A 20299-nucleotide genomic window follows, 5' to 3' on the forward strand; every position below is an offset into this window, starting at 1 on the left:
ACTTAAAATCTATTTTATCTCACGTAAGTATAGTTATTCCTGCTCTTTTTTGGCTTCCATTTTTATGCACTATCTTTCTCCATCCCTTCATTTTTGGTCTATCTGTCTTTACAGGTGAAGTTTCCTATAGGCAGCATATAGTTGAGGCATGGGGGTGGTTTTTAATCCATTCAGTCCATCTATATCTTTTAAGTGGGAGAATTTAATCCATTTACATTCAAGGTTATCATCAATAGAGGTGTGGACTTTTAAAAAAAATATCTTCCCAGGAGAATCGCCTGTTGTTCTAGAGACAGGGTTTCTTTTGCCCAGACTGGAGTGCAGTGTAGACTCACACTATAATCACAGCTCACTGTAGACTTCAACTCATGACCTCAAGGGATCCTCCCACCTCAGCCTTTCAAGTAGCTGGGACTATAGGGGTGTGCCATCATGCCCAGCTAAATTTTAAATTTTTGTAGAGACGGGGTCTTGCTTTGTTGCCCAGGCTGGTCTCAAACTCCTAGACTCAAGAGATCCTCCTGTCTTGGCCTTCCAAAGTACAGGGATTACAAGTAGAGACCACCACACTCAGCCTTGATAGGTGAAGACTTATTTGTGTCATTTTAAAAATTGTTTTCTGGTAAAAATGCTAACAGTAACTAGGAGCTAAAAGATTCATTTTTTTTTTTCCTCTGGGCATCCACTCTGAGCCCCAGTGAAGAATGGTGCCGGCTGTGAGCACTACCAGCAAGCGTACCCTACTGGTGGGAGAACTTTGTTTAAAGGATGTAAGTTGTATGTCTTCTGTAAAGGACATGACGATTTAATAATATCAATATCCACTTATCCACTATAATCATAGTAAATACACAGAGAAAACCATAAAATGCCAGAGTTGGCACCTTAAGATTCTCTTTCACAGCAAAGGAGCAGGACCAAAACCAGGCATCTTGACCAATATCCCACAGGTGCTTTGGTAAAATCTCCAAGACCAGGACCCAGGCCTTCCAGTACCTAATTCAGTGTTCTTTCCATGCCCACACAAAGGCAAGCAGCAGAAGGAGGAGCAAGCATAAGGCCTTCCCAGTCACCACAGCCATGCTGTCAAACCTCTCTGTGGATATGCTGTGTTAACTTCTGAGCCTTGGGGATACCCATATTTACAAAATGATAAATACAGTTAGTCACAGTGTTTAATACTTGGATACGGACCCAGACGCACAAATGAACAAGAACCTCATGTCCTGGGACTTCATGGAGCACATGTTATAGTGGGCAGAGAGACAAACTTGGAATCACCCGTGACACTGTGCATCGAGACTACTGGGTACAACAATGAGACACACTGAAAGATGACGAGCATGTCACAGGAACTTGAAAGCATTCATGCTCCTTCCTTTTCACAAACTGAGACATCTTCATTTTTTTAACGTGTCCCAGAATCATCTTGATAACAGAAGCACTCTCATTACTATAAAGCCCACGATGAAAGCAGACGGCATGAATTCACCCTAGACAGGTCATGCCAACTTAACATCCCTTTCCAAATAGTATGCCGGTACTATACCAAATAGTATACCACTCTAAGAAGAGTGGTACCAGGTCGTAAGCTCCTATATTCCAATGACCAGAGTAAAATATCACCAGAACTTTATGTAAAATACATCTTGTAAAAGTATGATTACTTTTTCAGAGTGAAGGCAATATTCTGTGGTTGGTTAATGTTCTAAGATGCTACAAGAACTTTGAGACAGGGTTTCACACTGTTACCCAGGCTGGAGTGCAGTAGCACAATCATAGCTCACTATAGCCTCACACTCCTGGGCCTGTGATCCTCCTGCCTTAGCCTGTTAGTAGCTGGGATGATAGGTGTGAGCGACCACACCCAGTTATTATGAGAAATATATAAAATACTATTTGTGATCATGTTATTTATAAGAAATATATATATTGTCTTAATCCTTGCTTGGTCTCTTGGCTGTAAACCCCTTGAAGTATCTTTTGTTTGCTAATGAAATGATTGGCGGCTGGGAGCCCCTAGGTAGCTTCAGGATGGGGGGCTGCTCACCAGAAAGACCAAGGCAAGATTGGAGAGTTTAGACTCCCAGCCTCAGCCCACAACCTCCATAAAGGGGAGAGGGGCTGCAGGTTGAGTTAATCGTCAATGGCCAATGGTAATCATGCTGACATAATGAAGCCTCCATAAAACCCCAAAGGGTCAGGGTCCAGATGAGCTTCTGGGTAGCTGATGGCGTGGAGAGGGCATGAAAGCTCCATACCCCTTCCCACATGTTTGGCCCTGTGCATCTCTCCCATCTGGCTGTTCATCTGTATCCTTTGAAATATCCTCTACAGGCCAGAGGCGGTGGCTCACACCTGTAACCTCAGCACTTTGGGAGGCTGAGGTGGGTGGATGACTTGAGGTCAGGAATTTGAGACCAGCCTGGCCAACGGAGTGAAACCCCATTTCTACTAAAAATACAAAAATTAGCTGGGTGTGGTGGTGCACACTTGTAATCCCAGCTACTTGGGAGGCTGAGGCACGAGAATCGCTTGAACTTAGGAGGAGGAGGTTGCAGTGAGCTAAGATTGCACCACCACACTCCAGCCTGGATGACGCAGTGAGACTCCATCTCTAAATAAATAAATAAATGAAATATCCTTTACAATAAATTAGTATTGTACCCAACATGTAGTTTTAATAAAGTAATAAAATTAAAAATGGGTAAACATAAGTAGAGTGTTTCCCTGTGTTCTGGGAGCTGCTCTAGCAAATAAATCAAAACCAAGGAAGGGGTCATGGGAACCCCATTTTATAGCCAGTCAGAAGTACAGGGACTTGCGATTGGTATCTGAAGTGGGGGCAGTCTTGTGGTCTGAGCCCTCCACTTGTAGGATCTGACTTCAATTCCAGGTAGATAGTATCAGAATTGAATTATAGGACATCCAGCTGGTGTCCACTGGACAATCTGGTATAAAAGTATTGAGTGGTATGTGACAACAGCAAAAACACTTTGGTTTTGTCCTATATCCCTAATACTATGCTTTCATGTTATCAGATGATGTTATTACAGATATGACTGGAGATAGAGTTCTTGGTCTTAAAAGTAGTATTTCAACTACCTATTATTTACGATTCCTTTCCCACGGAAACTCAGTGAAAATGATAGAACATTATAGGACTTTTAATGTTTTTGACATGCAAGCATAATGCAGACCTCTTTGATGGTTGACAGATTCCTTTATTAAGTCAAAAACTTCATACAATTGGAAAATAAATGTTTCTTCAATGAATAATCAAACAAAAATTATCCAGGACCTTATAGGATTTTCAGTATGTACCAGGCTTGATGCACATCTTAGCAGACAGGACATTATCTTGCTGAGATCATTAGGGTATGACTGAAAATGAGAAACAGTAATTTTTAAAACATTTGCCTAATAATAGCTTTCCCAAACAGTAGTTCCCCTGAAATTAAAACAGGAAATACAATTTACGTTTATACCTGGTTTTAGATATGACTCAATATACATCAATTTTAACTTTATGGTTTGGTATTACTTTTTTAAAGGTGCTCAATAGAAACTCAAATCTCACTTTAAGACCATGAATTTCAAGCTGCAATGAAGTGTACAATAAAGTTGTAATTTCTCAACATCAAAGTTTAATTATTACAAAATAGTTCAAGCAACAGAATTTCAAAAACAGAATTTGCTTTGCTTCCTTGTTTTGCTCCAACACTAATCATGCTAAGATTTTTGAAGCACAGCTATGACTAGGACAGGCACTGGTGATTCAATCACAAAAACCCTTCTTGGTCTGAACAATACTTGCTCTTTTCAGAAGAAAAGGCAACTTTACTTTTTCTATTTCTATTATGAAAAACAGAGCTAAACGATCTTTTTAAAATTGTTTTGTATTTTTAGTAGAGACAGGGTTTCACCATGTTGGCCGGGCTGGTCTTGAACTCCTTCAAGTGATCCACCTGCCTTGGCCTCCCAAAGTGCTGGGATTACAGATGTGAGTCACCCCACCCAGCCTGTTTTACAATCTTAAAGTCTCCTTTTCCACCAGATGATTAAATTCTTTAGTTTGTAAATTCCCTCAGTCTCTTAAAATCAGTCTATCCAGAAGCGAAGACAAACTTAGTGAAGGAAAGAACGCTTCCTCACTCTCTCACCAGAAAGCCAAAGCAAAAATAGAGCCCCATAGAAATTTCAACATTGATTATTTTTTAAATCTTAAAGCTTAGTAGGAATCAAAAAGCTTTATGTAAGTCAGCAGATCTGCAAACCTTGTTAGTTCAATACAAACCATGATCTAGCAGACGACTTATATTCAAAAGCTCATCTTCCAAAAGGTTCCACTTGCCCATCTACTTACACAGAGTCACCACCTTGTTTAGAGAGGCAAGTAGTAATCTTACATGACACATAAAAGCCGTTTCACTGTGATACATATATAATGAAAAGCCATCAGTCTCCAAAGTTTTTCCAATCCACGAGCATGCGTACGCACACATACACACACACACAGTTTCAGTACTCCCGTCTCTAATAATTTTTAAAGCCTACTTTTCTAATTGAATTTTAAAAGTACCTTGAATTTAAATTTTTTTTTAACTTCAGTCTTCAATATTGAAACTGCTAAGTTACCCCATTTTTCCTTAAAAAAAAAATAGAAAAATAAGGTTGGGGAAAAAATTAAAAATTAAAAATAAACTTGGGAAAACATTACTAAATAGGTTTAAGAGAAAAGTCTATATAGGCCAGGTGCCGTGGCTCATGCCTGTAATCCCAGCACTTTGGGAGGCCGAGCCAGATGGATCACTTGAGGTCAGGAGTTCAAGACCACCCTGGCCAACATGGTGAAACCCTGTCTCTACTAAAAATACAAAAATTAGCCGCGCGTGGTAGCATGTACCTGTAATCCCAGCTACTCAGGAGGCTGAGGTGGGAGAATCACTTGAACCCGGGAAGTGGAGGTTGCAGTGAGCCGAGATCACGCCACTGCACTCCAGCCTGGACAACAGAGCAAGACTCCGTCTCCAGAAAAAAAAAAAAAAAGCCTATATAAAGAAAATATTCCAATAGGAGATAAACCTATGTGCACAAGTTACTCACCCCACCCCAGCATGATCTGTAATAACAATTAGAAACAAATGAAATACTCAAAAACAGGAAATTAGGGAGATGATGAAACAACATGGGAAATGCATGATAAGCCAAATATAAAAAAAGATCCCTGTGAGATGGAGCAGGGACCCCTCTTTGGGGTGTGCCAGGGGGATTCCCACAAGCACAGAAATAAAGGAAAATCTTGAGTTCCTTCACTGAAAATTCCAGGCACCTAGCTGGCCCTGAGAAGTAAACGAGCAACCTGATAAGCAAGAAGGTAATACAGTTTCAAACAATAGCCAAGGAAGTCAGTCTCCTAGAAACATCCTTAACATGTGTCCTTGAGCTACTTTGCAGAAACCCAGACCCCCACCAAATGGATTCACACAGACGTCAGATAAGGGGGAACACCAGGGACTAAACTCTGACCTCCATTCTTTGTTCTAAGTTTCCTGCTGAGGGGCCTGGCCCAACCTTTTTGTTCCTTTCTGTGGACCCCAAGTTTTTAGACAAAGCTTTGCTTCCTTAACCAATCACAAATCAGGGAGTCTCTGAATCCACCATAACCTGTAAGCCCGCCCACTTCACTTTTCAGGCCAAACCAATATATAAGCTTCATGTATTGATTTACAATTTTGGTATACAGCCATTCCACCCTGAATGCACCTGATCTCAACTGATTTACAATTTTGCCTTTAACTTCTGCTTTCCTGAAATTTACCACTGCCTTTAAAAACTCTAGCTTGGAAGTCATCATGGAGATCGGGTCTTAAGTATGAGCTGCCCAATTCTCCTTGCTTGGCGCCCTGCAAAGAAACATCCTCCTTTCTCCTGCTGCAAAAACCACCTTTTTGCAGTTTGCTGTTGAAGTTTGCCTTTACTGCGCAGGTGAGCAAACCCCAGTTCAGTTACACCTGCTACATTTAAACAGTATACAGCTCTATTTGCAAAAACTATACAGGAACATTTGACCATAACAAAACCACTGGGTGACTTCTACCGAAGTATCACTGCAGAGGATTACTCAACAAAAAGTGCAGTTTTCTATAGAAAGCCGAGGGTTTCCCTTGGGAAAGTGTTAATATTTTATTGTTAAGTAACTGGGGCAAAAAGACTAGATTTTCTATAACTGCAATGAAATAGGATTGGAAAGGCATCCCTGCAAGTCCCCAAAGTATAAGGATGGAATATTTTTGATGGTTTTATAATGACAATTATAATTTAGCTCTCTGAAGAAAATGTCCAATCAGACTCAATCACACAAAGCATTTACTATTTTCAATCACTTGCCCAATAACAAAATGTTTAGTAAGAAATTATTCAGAACATTAAGTTGTTTATGAAACATGTGACTAAGCAACATCAAGAAACGCTACAATAGAGCAGCTTACTGTATTCTGCAGCACTCTATACCACTACAAAAATAGTCATAAAGAGCTTAACATACTCAGTATAATGATCGTGGTTTACTTTTTGCAAGCCATGTATCTTTCAGTTACATTCTCCCAGTTGATTACATTCCAAATAGCTTTTAGGTAATCAGGCCTGACATTTTTATACTGAAGGTAATAAGCATGCTCCCACACATCAATCCCCAGCAGTGGAATAAGGCCTGTTAGAAAGAAGGGGAAAAAAGAATGAGCCATCAGTTTCAGTCTAAAACACTGCATCTTCTCACGTTCAACTTTTATTATTCCACCCATACAAAATTACCCTTTGTAACAATCTCATTCACTTGTTTTTTTAATAGAAATAGGAAATCTAGATAAGAATGAATATTCCTATAGAATATTTTAAATTTATTGTTTACAAACAAAATGTGACAAATACTAACAATAAATAAAATAGACTTAGGAAAATTAATAACAGTATTTTAATAGCTATTCTTAAAAATACCAACAAATTCATTCAAGAGCCAATTCTCAGCCTTCCTCATGGTGGTCTTAGGAGCAGCAGGAAGGGGGTATTACATCCGTGGGAGTGGGCAGAGGCCCCCTGAGAATCTCCTCCAAAGGGTCTGGGCACTCACAGGGGTTTATGAGAAAACAGCTCTGCTCCGCAAGGCTAATTTTAACCTTTGGGAACACAGAGCAGTTGGAGGACACAGTGGTTTCAGAAATTAAGTGAGGTAAATGAAGAATTTGGTTCTAACTGTAAAACATTCATTTAAAAAAACTCTTAGGCCGGGTGCAGTGGCTCATGCCTATAATCCCAGCACTTTGGGAGGCCGAGGCAGGTTGATCTCTTGAGGTCAGGAGTTCGAGACCAGCCTGGCCAACATGATGAAACCCCATCTCTACTAAAAGTACAAAAATTATCCAGGTATGGTGGTATCTGCCTGTAATCCCAGCTATTTGGGAGGCTGAGGCAGAAGAATCGCTTGAACCCGGGAGGCGGAGGTTGCAGTGAGCCGAGATTGCACCACTGCACTCCAGCCTGGGCAACAGAGTGAGATCTGTCTCAAAAAAATAAATAAACAAATAGGCTGGGCATGGTGGCTCACGCCTGTAATCGCAGCACTTTGGGAGGCCGAGGCGGGCAGATCATCTGAGGTAGGGAATTCGAGACCAGCCTGACCAACGTGGAGAAACCCCATCTCTACTAAAAATACGAAATTAGACGGGCATGGTGGTGCATGCCTGTAATCCTAGCTACTCAGGAGGCTGAGGCAGGAGAATTGCTTGAACCCAAAAGGCGGAGATTGCAGTGAGCTGAGATCGCACCATTGTACTCCAGCCTGGGCAACAAGAGCAAAACTCCATCTCAAAAAAAAAAAAAGAAAAAATTTAAAAAAAAAAATAAATGCAAAACATTTTTGTTAATGTACCTATAAAATTACATGCACTTATTTTATGAAATATCAGGACTTCTAAAACATTTTTACTTACACAAGATTCTGAGTGTTATCTGTTAAGATTTGCATGATCGTAAGTGAAAACACTGCTGGTTTTCCTTATTTCTAGTTGAATGCTTTACAGCAGAGCATCTCTCCCAAATGAAATGACAATTTTTAAATCTAACCTGTTGTTCCTTGCAGTGGATCCTGATTCGGACAAGCAGCAATTTGTAACTGTCCCCGTTCCTTATTAAAACCAAGCCAACCCCAACCTGAGCCTTGGACACCAACAGATGCAGCCGTCAGCTTCTCCTTAAACTTTTCAAAGGAACCAAAGTCACGTTTGATGGCTTCCAGCAACTCCCCTATTTTAAAAAAATCCAAAAACACCCACAAATGAACAGATTTCAACAATTACAAAAAATGTTGTATTACATGTATTAAAATATTTTTGTCATAGGGCCCAAGAAACTAGACATCAGAAAGCAACACCTGGATCTAAGTTGCACAATTTTAATTCACATGTTTTCGTTTTTTAAACTTTTTTTTTTTTATTAATTTTTTACTTTTTGAGACGGAGTTTCACTCTTGTTGCCCAGGCTAGAGTGCAATGGCATAATCTCGGCTCACTGCAACCTCCGCCTCCCAGGTTCAAGCGATTCTCCTGCCTCAGCCTCCCGAGTAGCTGGGATTACAGGTATGCACCACGACGCCTGGCTAATTTGTGTTTTTAGTAGAGTCAGGGTTTCTCCATGTTGATCAGGCTGGTCTCAAACTCCCGACCTCAGGAGATCCATCTGCCTTGGCCTCCCAAAGTGCTGGGAATACAGGCATGAGCCACCGCACCCGGTTCAAATTTTATTTTAAATTCAGAGGGTACATGCTCAGGCTTGTTACGTGGGTTATCATGTGATGCTGAGGTCTGGGGTGCAATTGATCCCATCATCCAGGTAGTGAGTTTAGTACACAACAGTTTTTCACCCCCTCCCCTTCTTTCTCCCTCCCTGCTCTGTCCCCAGTGTCTATTGTTGCCATCTTTATGTCCATAAGTACCCCATGTTTAGCTTCCACTTGTGGCATTTGGTTTTCTGTTCCTGGGTTAACTTGCTTAGGATAATGGCCTTCAGCTGCATAGTTTACATTTTTTAATGAATCATGTTAGAGGGATTTCCCCACTCACTGTGCTATTTTTGTTAGGAAAGAAATACTACTTCTGTTAGCTTTTTCTTTTCCCTGAATAGAAAATTTTCCCTTGACTTCTACCCTGCTTCTTTCTATGTCTCTATTTGGGAATAAAGCTATTGTTCTTATCCAAGGCAGCCCAGATCCTTCTGTCTTGATTACATTGTTTTAAAATGGGCGATTTTCTCTATGACTGAACTAAGGGTATACTTTAAGAGCTACAACCCTTTTATTCTGTAGCAATACAGAATATAATTCTAGATTAGTCACATCAACTAAATCAACTGGGTCAAAATCGCACTTCTCTTATTCTACGGGTTTAAAAGTAATCATCTTCGTAAGCACAAATGATGGAATGAAATGGTACAGATTAAAAAAAAAAATGGCAGTGTACCAAAACCATTGGTTGCATATGAATATATCTGATATTCTGATAACTGACAAAACTTCATAAGTATTAACTGATAGTCTAGAAGACTGAACTCAGAAGAAAAATAAGTTGGCTGGGCACAGTGGCTCACACCTGTAATCCTAGTACTTTGGGAAGCTGAGGCGGGTGGATCATCTGAGGTCAGGAGTTTCAAACCAGCCTGGCCAACGTGGAGAAATCCTTCTCTACTAAAAATACAAAAAAATTAGCCGGGCACGGTGGCGGGCACCTATAATCCTAGCTACTCGGGAGGCTGAGGCAGAGAATCGCTTGAACCCGGGGTGGGCGGAGGTTGCAGTGAGCCAAGATCAAGCCACTTCACTGTAGCCTGGGCGAAAGAGCTAAACTCCATCTCAAAAATAATAATAAACAAAAACAAAAATAAAAAGTTGCCCAGTTTCCCATGCTTACTCCCCTCAGTCATCATTACCTTAAAATGAAATTGCTTATTTCAAGTGCGTAAGATAGGTTGCCTTCCATAACACTGATTAAAAACGAACAATAAAACCACAGAAACTTAGTGTGCATATCCGGAGCCCAGAAACAAGAGAGAAGAACTACATTTAGGCCTCATGCCTTCCCTGGGTGAGGAAGATAATTGAAGTCATCTGGGCCTCCACAAGCTACACAGGAAGTCAAGGAAACAGTGATATCGAACAAGACCATCCACCCCTGTCCTCTCCTCATTCCCTGAACACTTTTAAAAAATACCCAGAAAACCTAATTTCCTGGAACAACTGACTTTTTATCAGTTAGGAAGAGTGAAAAATAGCAAATGACACTGTAATTTAATTCTCAAAACAACACCATTGTTATCCCTGTATCACATAGATGAAAAAAGGTACAGAAGGTTAACTATCTAATCCAGGCCCTAGAAACTAGTAAACAGAAAGTTCATCTTTTTTAGGCTGGGCGCGGTGGCTCATATCCGTACCACAGTACTTTGGGAGGCCGAGGTGGGTGGATCACTTGAGGCCAAGAGTTCAAGACCAGCCTGGCCAACATGGTGAAACCCTGTCTCTACTAAAAATACAAAAATTAGCCAGGAGTGATGCCACATGCCTGTAATCCCAGCTACTTGGGTGGCTGAGGCACGAGAATTGCATGAACCTGAAAGGCGGAGGTTGCAGTGAGCCAAGATCACACCACTGCACTCCAGCATGGGCGACAGTAAGACTCCGTCTCAAAACAAAAAGAAACTTCATAAAACAAAGTTTCTCAGTCTTTCCCTAATGTGTAGTACAGTCCAGAAACCAGAAGGTGGAGTTGATGTGATATTCTATGTGTGTGTGAACATAAAATCTTATGACCTAACTCCATGAATGCATTCTCCATTCCTACTTGTGTCCTTTTGAAAGTTACAACTTTTATCGTACTCGTTGTTATGAAAAATATGCCACTATGATACCTCTGGTAAGAATAAGGTAACTTAGGCTGGGCACAGTGGCTCACACCTGTAATCCCAGCACTTTGGGAGGCCACGGCAGGCAGATCATGAGGTCAGGAGTTCAAGACCAGCCTGGCCAACATGGTGAAACCTCATATCTACTAAAAATGCAAAAATTAGCCAGGCATGCTGGCAGGCGCCTGTAATCCCAGCTACTCGGGAGCCTGAGGCAGGAGAATCGCTTGAATCCGGGAAGTGGAGGTTGCAGTGAGCCAAGACTGCGCCACTGTACTCCAGCCTGGGCAACAAGAATAAAACTCCATCTCAAAAAAAAAAAAAAAACAAGTATAAGGTAACGTAAGTAAATCAACCATTGACTCCTACTGTGCACAAGATGAAGATAACGGTGCACCAATATATACTAACCTTTGGGTTCTCCACCACCATTAGGGCTGAGGTTTGTCCAGAAAATGCTATGATTGATATGACCACCACCATTGAACTTCAGTGCAGGCTGAAGAGCTATCTGGGCTGTAACATCTCCTGAAAAGTTAAAATGCAAACACATTTTTTTTTATAACTCTTACTTTTTCAACCACTGTATACATTATATTTTTTTCTTTGTAAGCTATTAGATAATGGGACCAGCTTATCTATAACATCCCTGTTTGTCCTAAAATTTACCTCCCCCCAAAATTATTTGTCTCAGACATGATGAAGGGCCTAGCAGAGGTGGAAAAGCTAGAAAATTCACTCCTGGCTGCTAGGCTCAGGGTCTTTTAGATAGAAGAGATTTCAGGAAATGAAACACCAAAGAGGACAATCAAATAAAATAATAGAATGCCAAAATGTATGGCTCAACACACAGACTGTACAGAAAACTTTCAACTCTCATTTTCAAGACAGACAACCATTCATTGGGAAATATCTCCAAGTCCCATTAACAAGAAACTCAACATACTCAAAACTGAACTCCTGATGTTCAACCCCAAACTTAACTCCTCCTATTGTCCCCTCCGATCTCAGTAAATGCCAGCTCTGTCCCTCAGGACATCCTTGGGAACCTGATGTCATTTTTGACTCCTCTCCCTTCACCCCACATCCAATCCACCAGCATATCCATTAGCAAAGCCAGCTCTACCTTTAAAATACATCCAATCTATATAAAAGCACACAGGGAAAAATGAAAGACAAAATACAGCACAAGCAGAACCCAATCCCTTCTTCCTAACTCTACTGCCACCTCATTGGTACAGAGGACCAGTATCTCCCACTGCACTGGTGCCACTATTCCCTCAGTTTTGGGAGGGGGATGGGCTTTGCCCTCTCCAAAAGCTCTCCTTCTCACTGGAGTGAACCCTAGGTGCTTCCACTCAGCTACTCTCACTACCAAGAGGCGCTGCACTTGACCCCGTCATTGAGCACGTGCTTACCCAGCTGCAGCCACACTGGCATTTTTGCACTCACATGACCAACTCGGATGTTCCCTTCAAGGCTAGCTGAGCACTGCTGCCTCTGCTGAACAGTCTTCCCCATGACAGCCTCATGCTGCATTCCTGTTCCTCCTTCAAGTCTCCACCGAAACATCAACCCCATCAGTGAAGGCTTCTCTAAGCACCATACATGAATTAGCAATTCCCTGCCACCCTCCCAGACCCTTTACTCCTTCTCGATAGGCCCTGTAACTCCTGGCATACTGCATGGGTACCGTGTCAAACAAGTAGGCAAAATAAAATATTCTTTTCTATGCCTTCAAGACGCTACAGATTAACTGAACTATTAATATTAGAAAAAAATGGAAATCCCCTTGTTTAATAAATATTTCATGCATATTATCCACAAGATACCAAGAGAAGCAAAGTAAAGGACAGAGAGACCCACTGAGAGCTCTGCTCTCAAGGAGCTTACATTTTGGAAAAAGTTCTCAACTGCTGTTCTGAAAGTGTACATTAAGAACATATGTCTGGGTCGGGTGCAGTGGCTCAAGCCTGTAATCCCAGAACTTTTTTTGGGAGGCCGAGGCAGGCACATCTCTTGAGGTCAGGATTTCGAGACCAGCCTGGTCAACATGGTGAAACCCTGTCTCCACTAAAAATACAGAAATTAGCCAGGCATGGTGGCGTGTCCCTGTAATCCCAGCTACTCAAGAGCATGAGGCAGGAGAATAGCTTGAACCCAGGAGGCAGAGGTTGCAGTGAGCCGAGACTGCGCCACTGCACTCCAGCCTGGGCGACAGGGCAATACTCTGTCTCAAAAAAAAAAAAAAAAAAGAAAAAGAAAAAAAGGTACATACAAGGCCAGGTGAGGTGGCTCACACCTGTAATCCCAGCACTTTGGGAGGCCGAGGTGGGTGGATCACTTGAGGTCAGGAGTTCCAAACCAGCTTGGCCAACATGGAAAAACCCCATCTCTACTTAAAAAAACACAAAAAGTAGCCAGGCGTGGTGGTGTGCACCTGTAATCCCAGCTACTCAGGAGGCTGAGGCAGAAGAATTGCCTGAACCCAGGAGGTGGAGGTTGTAGTAAGCCGAGATCACATCACTGCACTCCAACCTGGGGGACAGATCGAGATTCTGTTATCAAAACAAACAAACAAACAAACAAACAAACAAAAACATATGTCTAGCCAGGCACGGTGGCTCACGCCTGTAATCCCAGCACTGCGGAAGGCTGAGGTGGGTGGATGGGGGAGCCCAGGAATTCAAGAACAGCCTGGGCAACATAGTGTGACCCCATCTATTTTTTAGATAAAATTTTAAAAAACATTTTTTAAAAAAGGAACATACATAGGCAATGCTGCTTTCTGAAACAAGCTCCAGTTGTTCAGCAATTCAGAAAGGAGGAGAGGACCAAGTGATATCTGAATACACGGCTAATCTCGAAGGGTTATTTAAAGACACCAACTTTTTTTTTCCTTTGCTAGGTTTACAAATAATTTTCTTATAGAACTGTGTTTCCCTTATTAAATTTGATTGAGAGTCACCCTAAAAATAAATGTAAGTTTTCTATTATTTTTTAATAAATCAATAGTAACTCAATTTTTCAAATGGGAAAGATACATGCTTAATGAGAGATAATTTAATAATCTTAACATCTTACAGTTTGCTTACTCATTTTAAAATTAATAAAAATTGAGGGCTTCATATCTGCTTTTAAGAACACTTTTCTGAAATTCAACATTTTATTTGGCTTCAGTTTAGTTTTTGCCTCAAATAATAATAAAAGTCAAATGCTTTTGGTTGAAAAACATTCATTAATCAGTTACATGTGATGAGATTATGATATTGTTTTACCTTTTTTCCCCAAGATTTCAAACATGAAAATCTTTTTAATAATTTTAAAAATATGTTTAAGTAAAAGAAAGCTCTGCAGATACTCACTTATAAACAATATAGTAAAATATAAAGCTTTTTTCCAGTGGGTTGTATTACATAAGTAAAGCTCTGATTCCAGAAGTAAAGGACTGAAATTAAGTTGTTTTTAAAATACCAAAGAGAAAGCTTTCCGGGTGTCAGATGTTGCCTTACAGGAATTACTTTCACAACTGGGGTATTCCCCAGTCTCTCCCCATTATATGTTTCCCAAATTTGTTATTTCCTAAATCACGGGGCCTTTTCCCGTAATTCAAGGTTCATCTGTCTCAAGCAAATCTTCCAGAATGTGGTAACTTCCTCCTCTTTTAGTTTAGTCATTTACTTCAAACACAATCAGGCTGAAATACCGCACTTTTCCACTAGATGCCTCCAGTCAACAAGATGTCACTGTGTAAAAAATTACTCAACAAATTTCATAACCCCGAAATTCAAAACATTTAAGGAAAAGTAAACACTTTGTACTACCTAGCTTACCAAGCAATACAGAGTCTGAAAACATGACTATTGATTATCTTCCTTGCGCACACCACTAACGAATAGATTAAGAGGACACTACTATTTTGTAAAAAAAAACGTTAAAACATAACATTCCCATACACACCCACAAACGGCGCAGACTCAAAAAGTCCACATACCCCTGGTTTTACCAACCAAGTTCTTGAGGGGAAAAAAAAAAAAGTTAACGCCATATTTTTTAATTGCATTACAAATACGAGTAAATAGTAAATAAAAACAAGCCGATTTCAGTTTCCCACTGAAGGGCTATTTTCCTTGTGAACTTTGACCCCTAACTGAAATCAAGAAAAGTATCCAGTCTAAAGATCCTGAACTGTTCCACAGTTAGGTTACTGCTTTACCAGTTAGGTTACTGCTTTTTTGGTAACGCACACCACAGTGGTGTGCCTCCTCTTCTCCCACCTGAAGTCAACAAGTGGGCTCAGTGAAGTTTCCCCTGCGGGGTTGCTGGGGACGCAGGGAGTCTCCAAGTCCTAGGCTGGACTCCCGACCCTGTTTGCTCTCAGGAAGATGACCAGGACCACGGTTCCTAGCACGGAGTAGTGTCCTCCTGTCTCCCACCTCAGTGTGACCTGGCAGCAAGGCGCCACTCCCACTTCTATCAGGAGGTGACCCTGACACTCAGAGACACTCACAGACACTTGCGGACCTGATGATGTCTGGGCCACCAGTGGACAGGCGCTCTCAGCCCTCCTGCAAACGGCTGGCACACCTACCTGAGAGACCAAACATTTCGCCAAAACACATTATACAACAAGAACAATTTTAGTTTGCAAAAAAAAACGAGTGACACAGTAGAGCTTTCTTTTCAGGCCCTACAATTCACTAGTGCTGGCAATATGGGTAACGGAATGTGGCTTACAACACTAAGACAAACTCCTTCGCAGGACCCCAAGTTCCCTGAGATGACAGAAGTGTGTTCAAACCCATCGAGGTACTCCTTCTACAACGAGGTAGACCATGTGTTTCAGAGAGACTACTGTGACTGGAAAACTCGGAACCGGTACAAACGCGAAGCGGGTTCTCCCCCACGGAGAGGCCCATTCGTGTGGGGCCCGGCTCCCCTGGGGTCGCCTCTGCCGGGGACTGCCTCCCGCCGCTCAGCCTGGAACCTACCCTTGGCCAACGCCTCCTGGTACTTCTCCTCGGTGACGTTCAGGTTGTTCACGTAGGCCGCGTGGTGCTTGCTGTGGTGCAGCTGCATGATCTGCGCGTTGATGTGAGGCTCCAGGGCGCCGTAGTCGTAGGGCAGGTCGGGGAGGCTGTGTTTCTGCCTGGAGCCCAGATACCCCAAAGCCGGTGCCAATTGCCTGCCGGTGCTGAAGACGCGAAAGCACAGCCCGGTCAGTCCGCGCCGCGGGACAGTCTACGCAGGCTGGGTTGCCGAGGAACGGCAGCGCGCGGCGTCCCCCGAGACCCCGCGTCCCCTCCCTGCGGATCCCCGCTCCAGCCGCCGCGCCGCGCACTCCCGGGAGAACCGCCCGCAGGTGCCCCGGCCCCGCCAGGCCCGGTGCGGCCACTGTCGCCATCGCCGCGGAGGCCCTGCCCGCCGCGCGCCCCTTCGCCCTTGGGGACTTCACCGGGTCCCCTTTCGTCTCACCCGCAAACTGCCCGGCTCAACATGCTGCTAGTGCTGGTGTTGGTGCTGATGCCGCCAATCTGCTGAAGCCGCTATAGAGGCCGCCACAGCCACAACTGCGGCTCCTGCGCCGCCCGCCGGCCTTAAGAGAGCGCGGGGAACAGCGCCGCGACCCCAGCTGCGCCGCAAGGGCACCGCCGCCCCGCCCCCCCGCGGGCCCCGCCCCGCCGCCGCCGCGCCCAACCGGGGGGGCACGCAGGGCGCCCCCGGGCCTATCCCGCCCGCCCGCGCTTGCCGTACACCCCGCGCCCAGGGCAGGGGAGAAAGGGGACTGCAGGCTAGCCTCGGCCTCGGCAACCTCGCTGCCTGTCTGCCTTACTTGGGCGGCGCGCGGCCGAGGGAAGGCGGCCCCTGTCCCCGTGGAGTTGGTACGGCCCGAAGGCCCTGCCTCCGGCTCCCCCAGATCCGGGTGCCGGCGGGGATCGCGCTGCACGAGGCGGCTGCGGCACCTGCCCCTGAGCTTTGGTTACGCTGGGGCGGCCGCGGGGTCCAGAGGCCTGACTGCAAGAAGACGTTCGTACCCTCCCAGGGCCCCCGGGGCCGTTCCTAGGGAAGACCGGGCCTAGCTGCCGGTCAGCGCCGCCCAGCCGGCCTATGAGCAGAGGGTAGAGTCAGCGGCCTTCCAGCCCGTATTCAGCACTCCTGCGCCGTGCCCTTGCTTTGCAAGTAAGCTGACCTTGGGACCTCCTCCAGGACAGGAGGCACGCAGACTTTGTCCCCACCGGCTGCCTAAGAACAGTTCTTGGACACCTACGACTTGCCCGAGACTACGGCAGGATTTGCACACATTTATCTTTATTTTACCCCTAGGGTTGGTATTGTTGATTCCAGGTGACAAAGAAATCCTGATGTTAAGCAGCTTCGCCTGGGTATAGTTACTGAGTTAGTCAGGACTAGTTCCTACTTTCCTGACTACTAAGCCCTGACAGTCATGTTTTGTGTGTTTACAGTAACTCTGTGAACCAACTGTTCAGGATAACATAAAAGGATAACAGAGGATTCTTTCCTGCGCTGTTTTGTAGCCTAGTAAGCTGTTAAGTATCAAGTGCTCTCTCAACAGTTAAACAATCCCGAATGGTGTGAATCTTCCATGTGTAGAGGTTAGGAAATCTACACTGCCATTGGCGGGAGTTACCCCTTTATTGAAGAGAATATGATGGAAGGTAGCAGGTGCTGAACAGTTTCCGTTGCTTCTTGCAACCCCGGTACAGCCCTCCCAAGGATGACTAGGCTTCTGGTAAGTGGAATGGGAAAACATTCAGGCAAAGAGGAACCACCTGAATTTGGCTTCACAACAGGAAGGGCTGGGCTTGTTTACAGACATCAGAAGAATGTAACTAGGGCTACGTGTTGGGGTGAAGAAGGAAATTCAGGCTGGGACCAGGTTATAGATACGCTTTTTTAAAGTTATTATTTATATATTTTTGAGACACGGTCTCGCTCTGTCGCTCAGGCTGGAGTGCGGTGTCGCGATGTTGGCTTACTGCAACCTCTGCCTCCCAGGTTCAAGTGATTCTCCTGCCTCAGCCTCCGGAGTAGCTGGAATTACAGGCGTGCGCCTCCACGCCCCGCATTTTTTTTTTTTTTTTTTTTTGTACTTTTGGTAGAGACGGGGTTTCACTATGTTGGCCAGGATGGTCTCAAACACCTGACCTCAAGTGATCCGCCTGCCTCGGCCTCCCAAAGTGCTTAGATTACACGTAGGAGCCACCGCACCCAGCCTATAGATACCCTTAAAACGCAGACAAGAGCAGAGATTTCATGTGGTTGTTAATTGGAAGCTGAGAAACATTTCTGCTGAAGTGAGACACACTGAAAGTGGTTTTTCAGGCAAGGTGGTCTGGTACTGACTTGGGCGGGCGAAGGGAGTGCAGGCTAGTTAGGAAGCTGGTACATTCGTCTCAGCAGGAGGTACTGCAGGTCACTTTTAGGGCACTAGCTATGAGAACTGGAAGAAAAGGGCATTTTGATGGATGAACCAACAGGATTCAGAGACAGATCAGTCATTGTAATGGAAAGACTTGATCTAGTGGTAATAAAATATTCCTATAGGGAGACGGAGCTCAGGCTACTTGCACTTCTTGTTTGTACAGAGAGTGATACTTTGAGATTAAAGTAACTCCTAGGACATGCCCTTTAGAACAAGCACCAAACGTTGGGGGCTGGTAGGACTGACAGTCAGGTAGAAGAATCTTCAACATCACACCTGTCATCAGCTACATCATTATAAAACACTACCATGACTGTGAGCGCATCCAAGGTTGTGGGATATGGGAGGTAAAAGAAAAGTTTATCACTTTGTCTACCACACCCAGTGAATAGGCTCCGTTTTCTTTTTCTTTTTGTCACCCAGGCTGGAGTGCAGTGGCGTGATCATGGCTCATTGTAGCAACTTACTGGACGCATGTGATTCTCCCACCTCAGGCTCCCAAGAAGCTGGAACTACAGGTGCATACCACCATGCCTGGCTAATTTTTTGTATTTTTTGTAGAAACAGAGTTTTGCCATGTTGCCCAGGCTGGTCTCAAACTCCTCGGCTCAAGTGATCCTCCCACCTCGGCCTCCCAAAGTGCTGGGATTTATATAGGCTTGAGCCACAGCACCTGGCTGCCTTTTTTTTTAGGTGGCCACTGTAGGGGTTACTGAATGGCCTCAGAAGTTAGATTACAGTCGATTGAGCTGTGTCCCATTTCTCCAGCCAGCTCAGGACGTCCTCTGCAACATCAGGACACCATGAATATGGATTTCCCATAAACTTCCTCAGGCTACATCGCAGCCAGCCATCCTGAGACCCACCACAGTGCAGACCTATATATTGTTTGGAAGAGGCAACCAATGTGGGTTGAGATGAAGTCATTTTGAGCCAGGTATTAACTGCATTCATATTCCAGTAACAGATCCAGCCACGGTTTCTTAAACACAGAAGAGTGTATTCCCTCATGTAACAAAGATCTGGGGCAGTCAGTCCTGGGTTGGGATGAAATTCCACAGTCATCAAGGATGCAGGCTTTCTGTCTTCAAAGCTGCCTCATGGCCCATAATAGCTTCCACAGCACCAGCAACCTCATCTCCTTTCTAGGAAAGGGGAAGCACAAAAGACTGGCCTCCCACTATCTCCCCCAACCTTTTTTTTTCTTTCTTTCTTTTTGAATCAGAGTCTTGCTTTGTTGCCACGCTGGAGTGCAGTGGTGCGATCTCAGCTCACTGCAACCTCCACCTCCCAAGTTCAAGTGATTCTCCTGCCTTAGCCTCCTGAGTAGCTGGGATTACAGGTGTGTGCCACCATGCCTGGCTAATTTTTGTATTTTTAGTGGAGCTGGGGTTTCACTGTGTTGGCCAAGCTGGTCTCGAACTCCTAACCTAAAGTGATCTGCCTGCGTCAGCCTCCGAAAGTGCTGGGATTACAGGCCTGAGCCACCGCGCCTGGCCCCACTATCTCCATTTTAAGGATCCTTTGTAGTAGATTCACCCAACAAATTCCACTCACTGCTCACTCGTCAAAATTAGGTACAAGGCTACCTAGCACAGCCTAGCTACAAAGGAAGCTGAGAAATGTAGTCAGGTATGGGGCCAGGTGCAGTGGTTCATGCTTGTAATCCCAGCTCTTTGAGAGGCTGAGGTGGGAAGACTGCTTGAGGCCAGGAGTTTGAGACCAGCTTGGGCAACATAGCAAGTCTCCGTCTCTACCAAAAAAAAGTAGCCGAGTGTGGTAGCACGTGCCTGCAGTCCTAGCTATGCAGGAGGCTGAGGGCAGGAGGATCACTTGAGACCAGGACTTTGAGGCTGCAATGAGCTATGATTGTGCCACCTTACTCCAGTCTGGGCAAGAGAGGTA

General features: G+C 44.2%; 1 protein-coding gene across 1 annotated transcript; it reads right to left on the reverse strand.

Moving 5' to 3' along the window:
• Positions 1-3203: 3203 nt before the first annotated feature.
• Positions 3204-16602, reverse strand: SOD2 (superoxide dismutase 2). The gene is made up of 6 exons (XM_009206338.3): positions 16426-16602; positions 15942-16144; positions 11362-11478; positions 8122-8301; positions 6548-6712; positions 3204-3384 (listed from the first exon to the last, which is right to left on the reverse strand). Exons 1-5 carry the CDS (start codon positions 16446-16448, stop codon positions 6567-6569), a joined length of 669 nt encoding a protein of 222 aa, XP_009204602.1. The 5' UTR covers positions 16449-16602; the 3' UTR covers positions 3204-3384; positions 6548-6566.
• Positions 16603-20299: the final 3697 nt, after the last annotated feature.

Source organism: Papio anubis, chromosome 6 (assembly GCF_008728515.1).
Source record: "Papio anubis isolate 15944 chromosome 6, Panubis1.0, whole genome shotgun sequence".
Classification (NCBI taxonomy): Eukaryota; Metazoa; Chordata; class Mammalia; order Primates; family Cercopithecidae; genus Papio; species Papio anubis.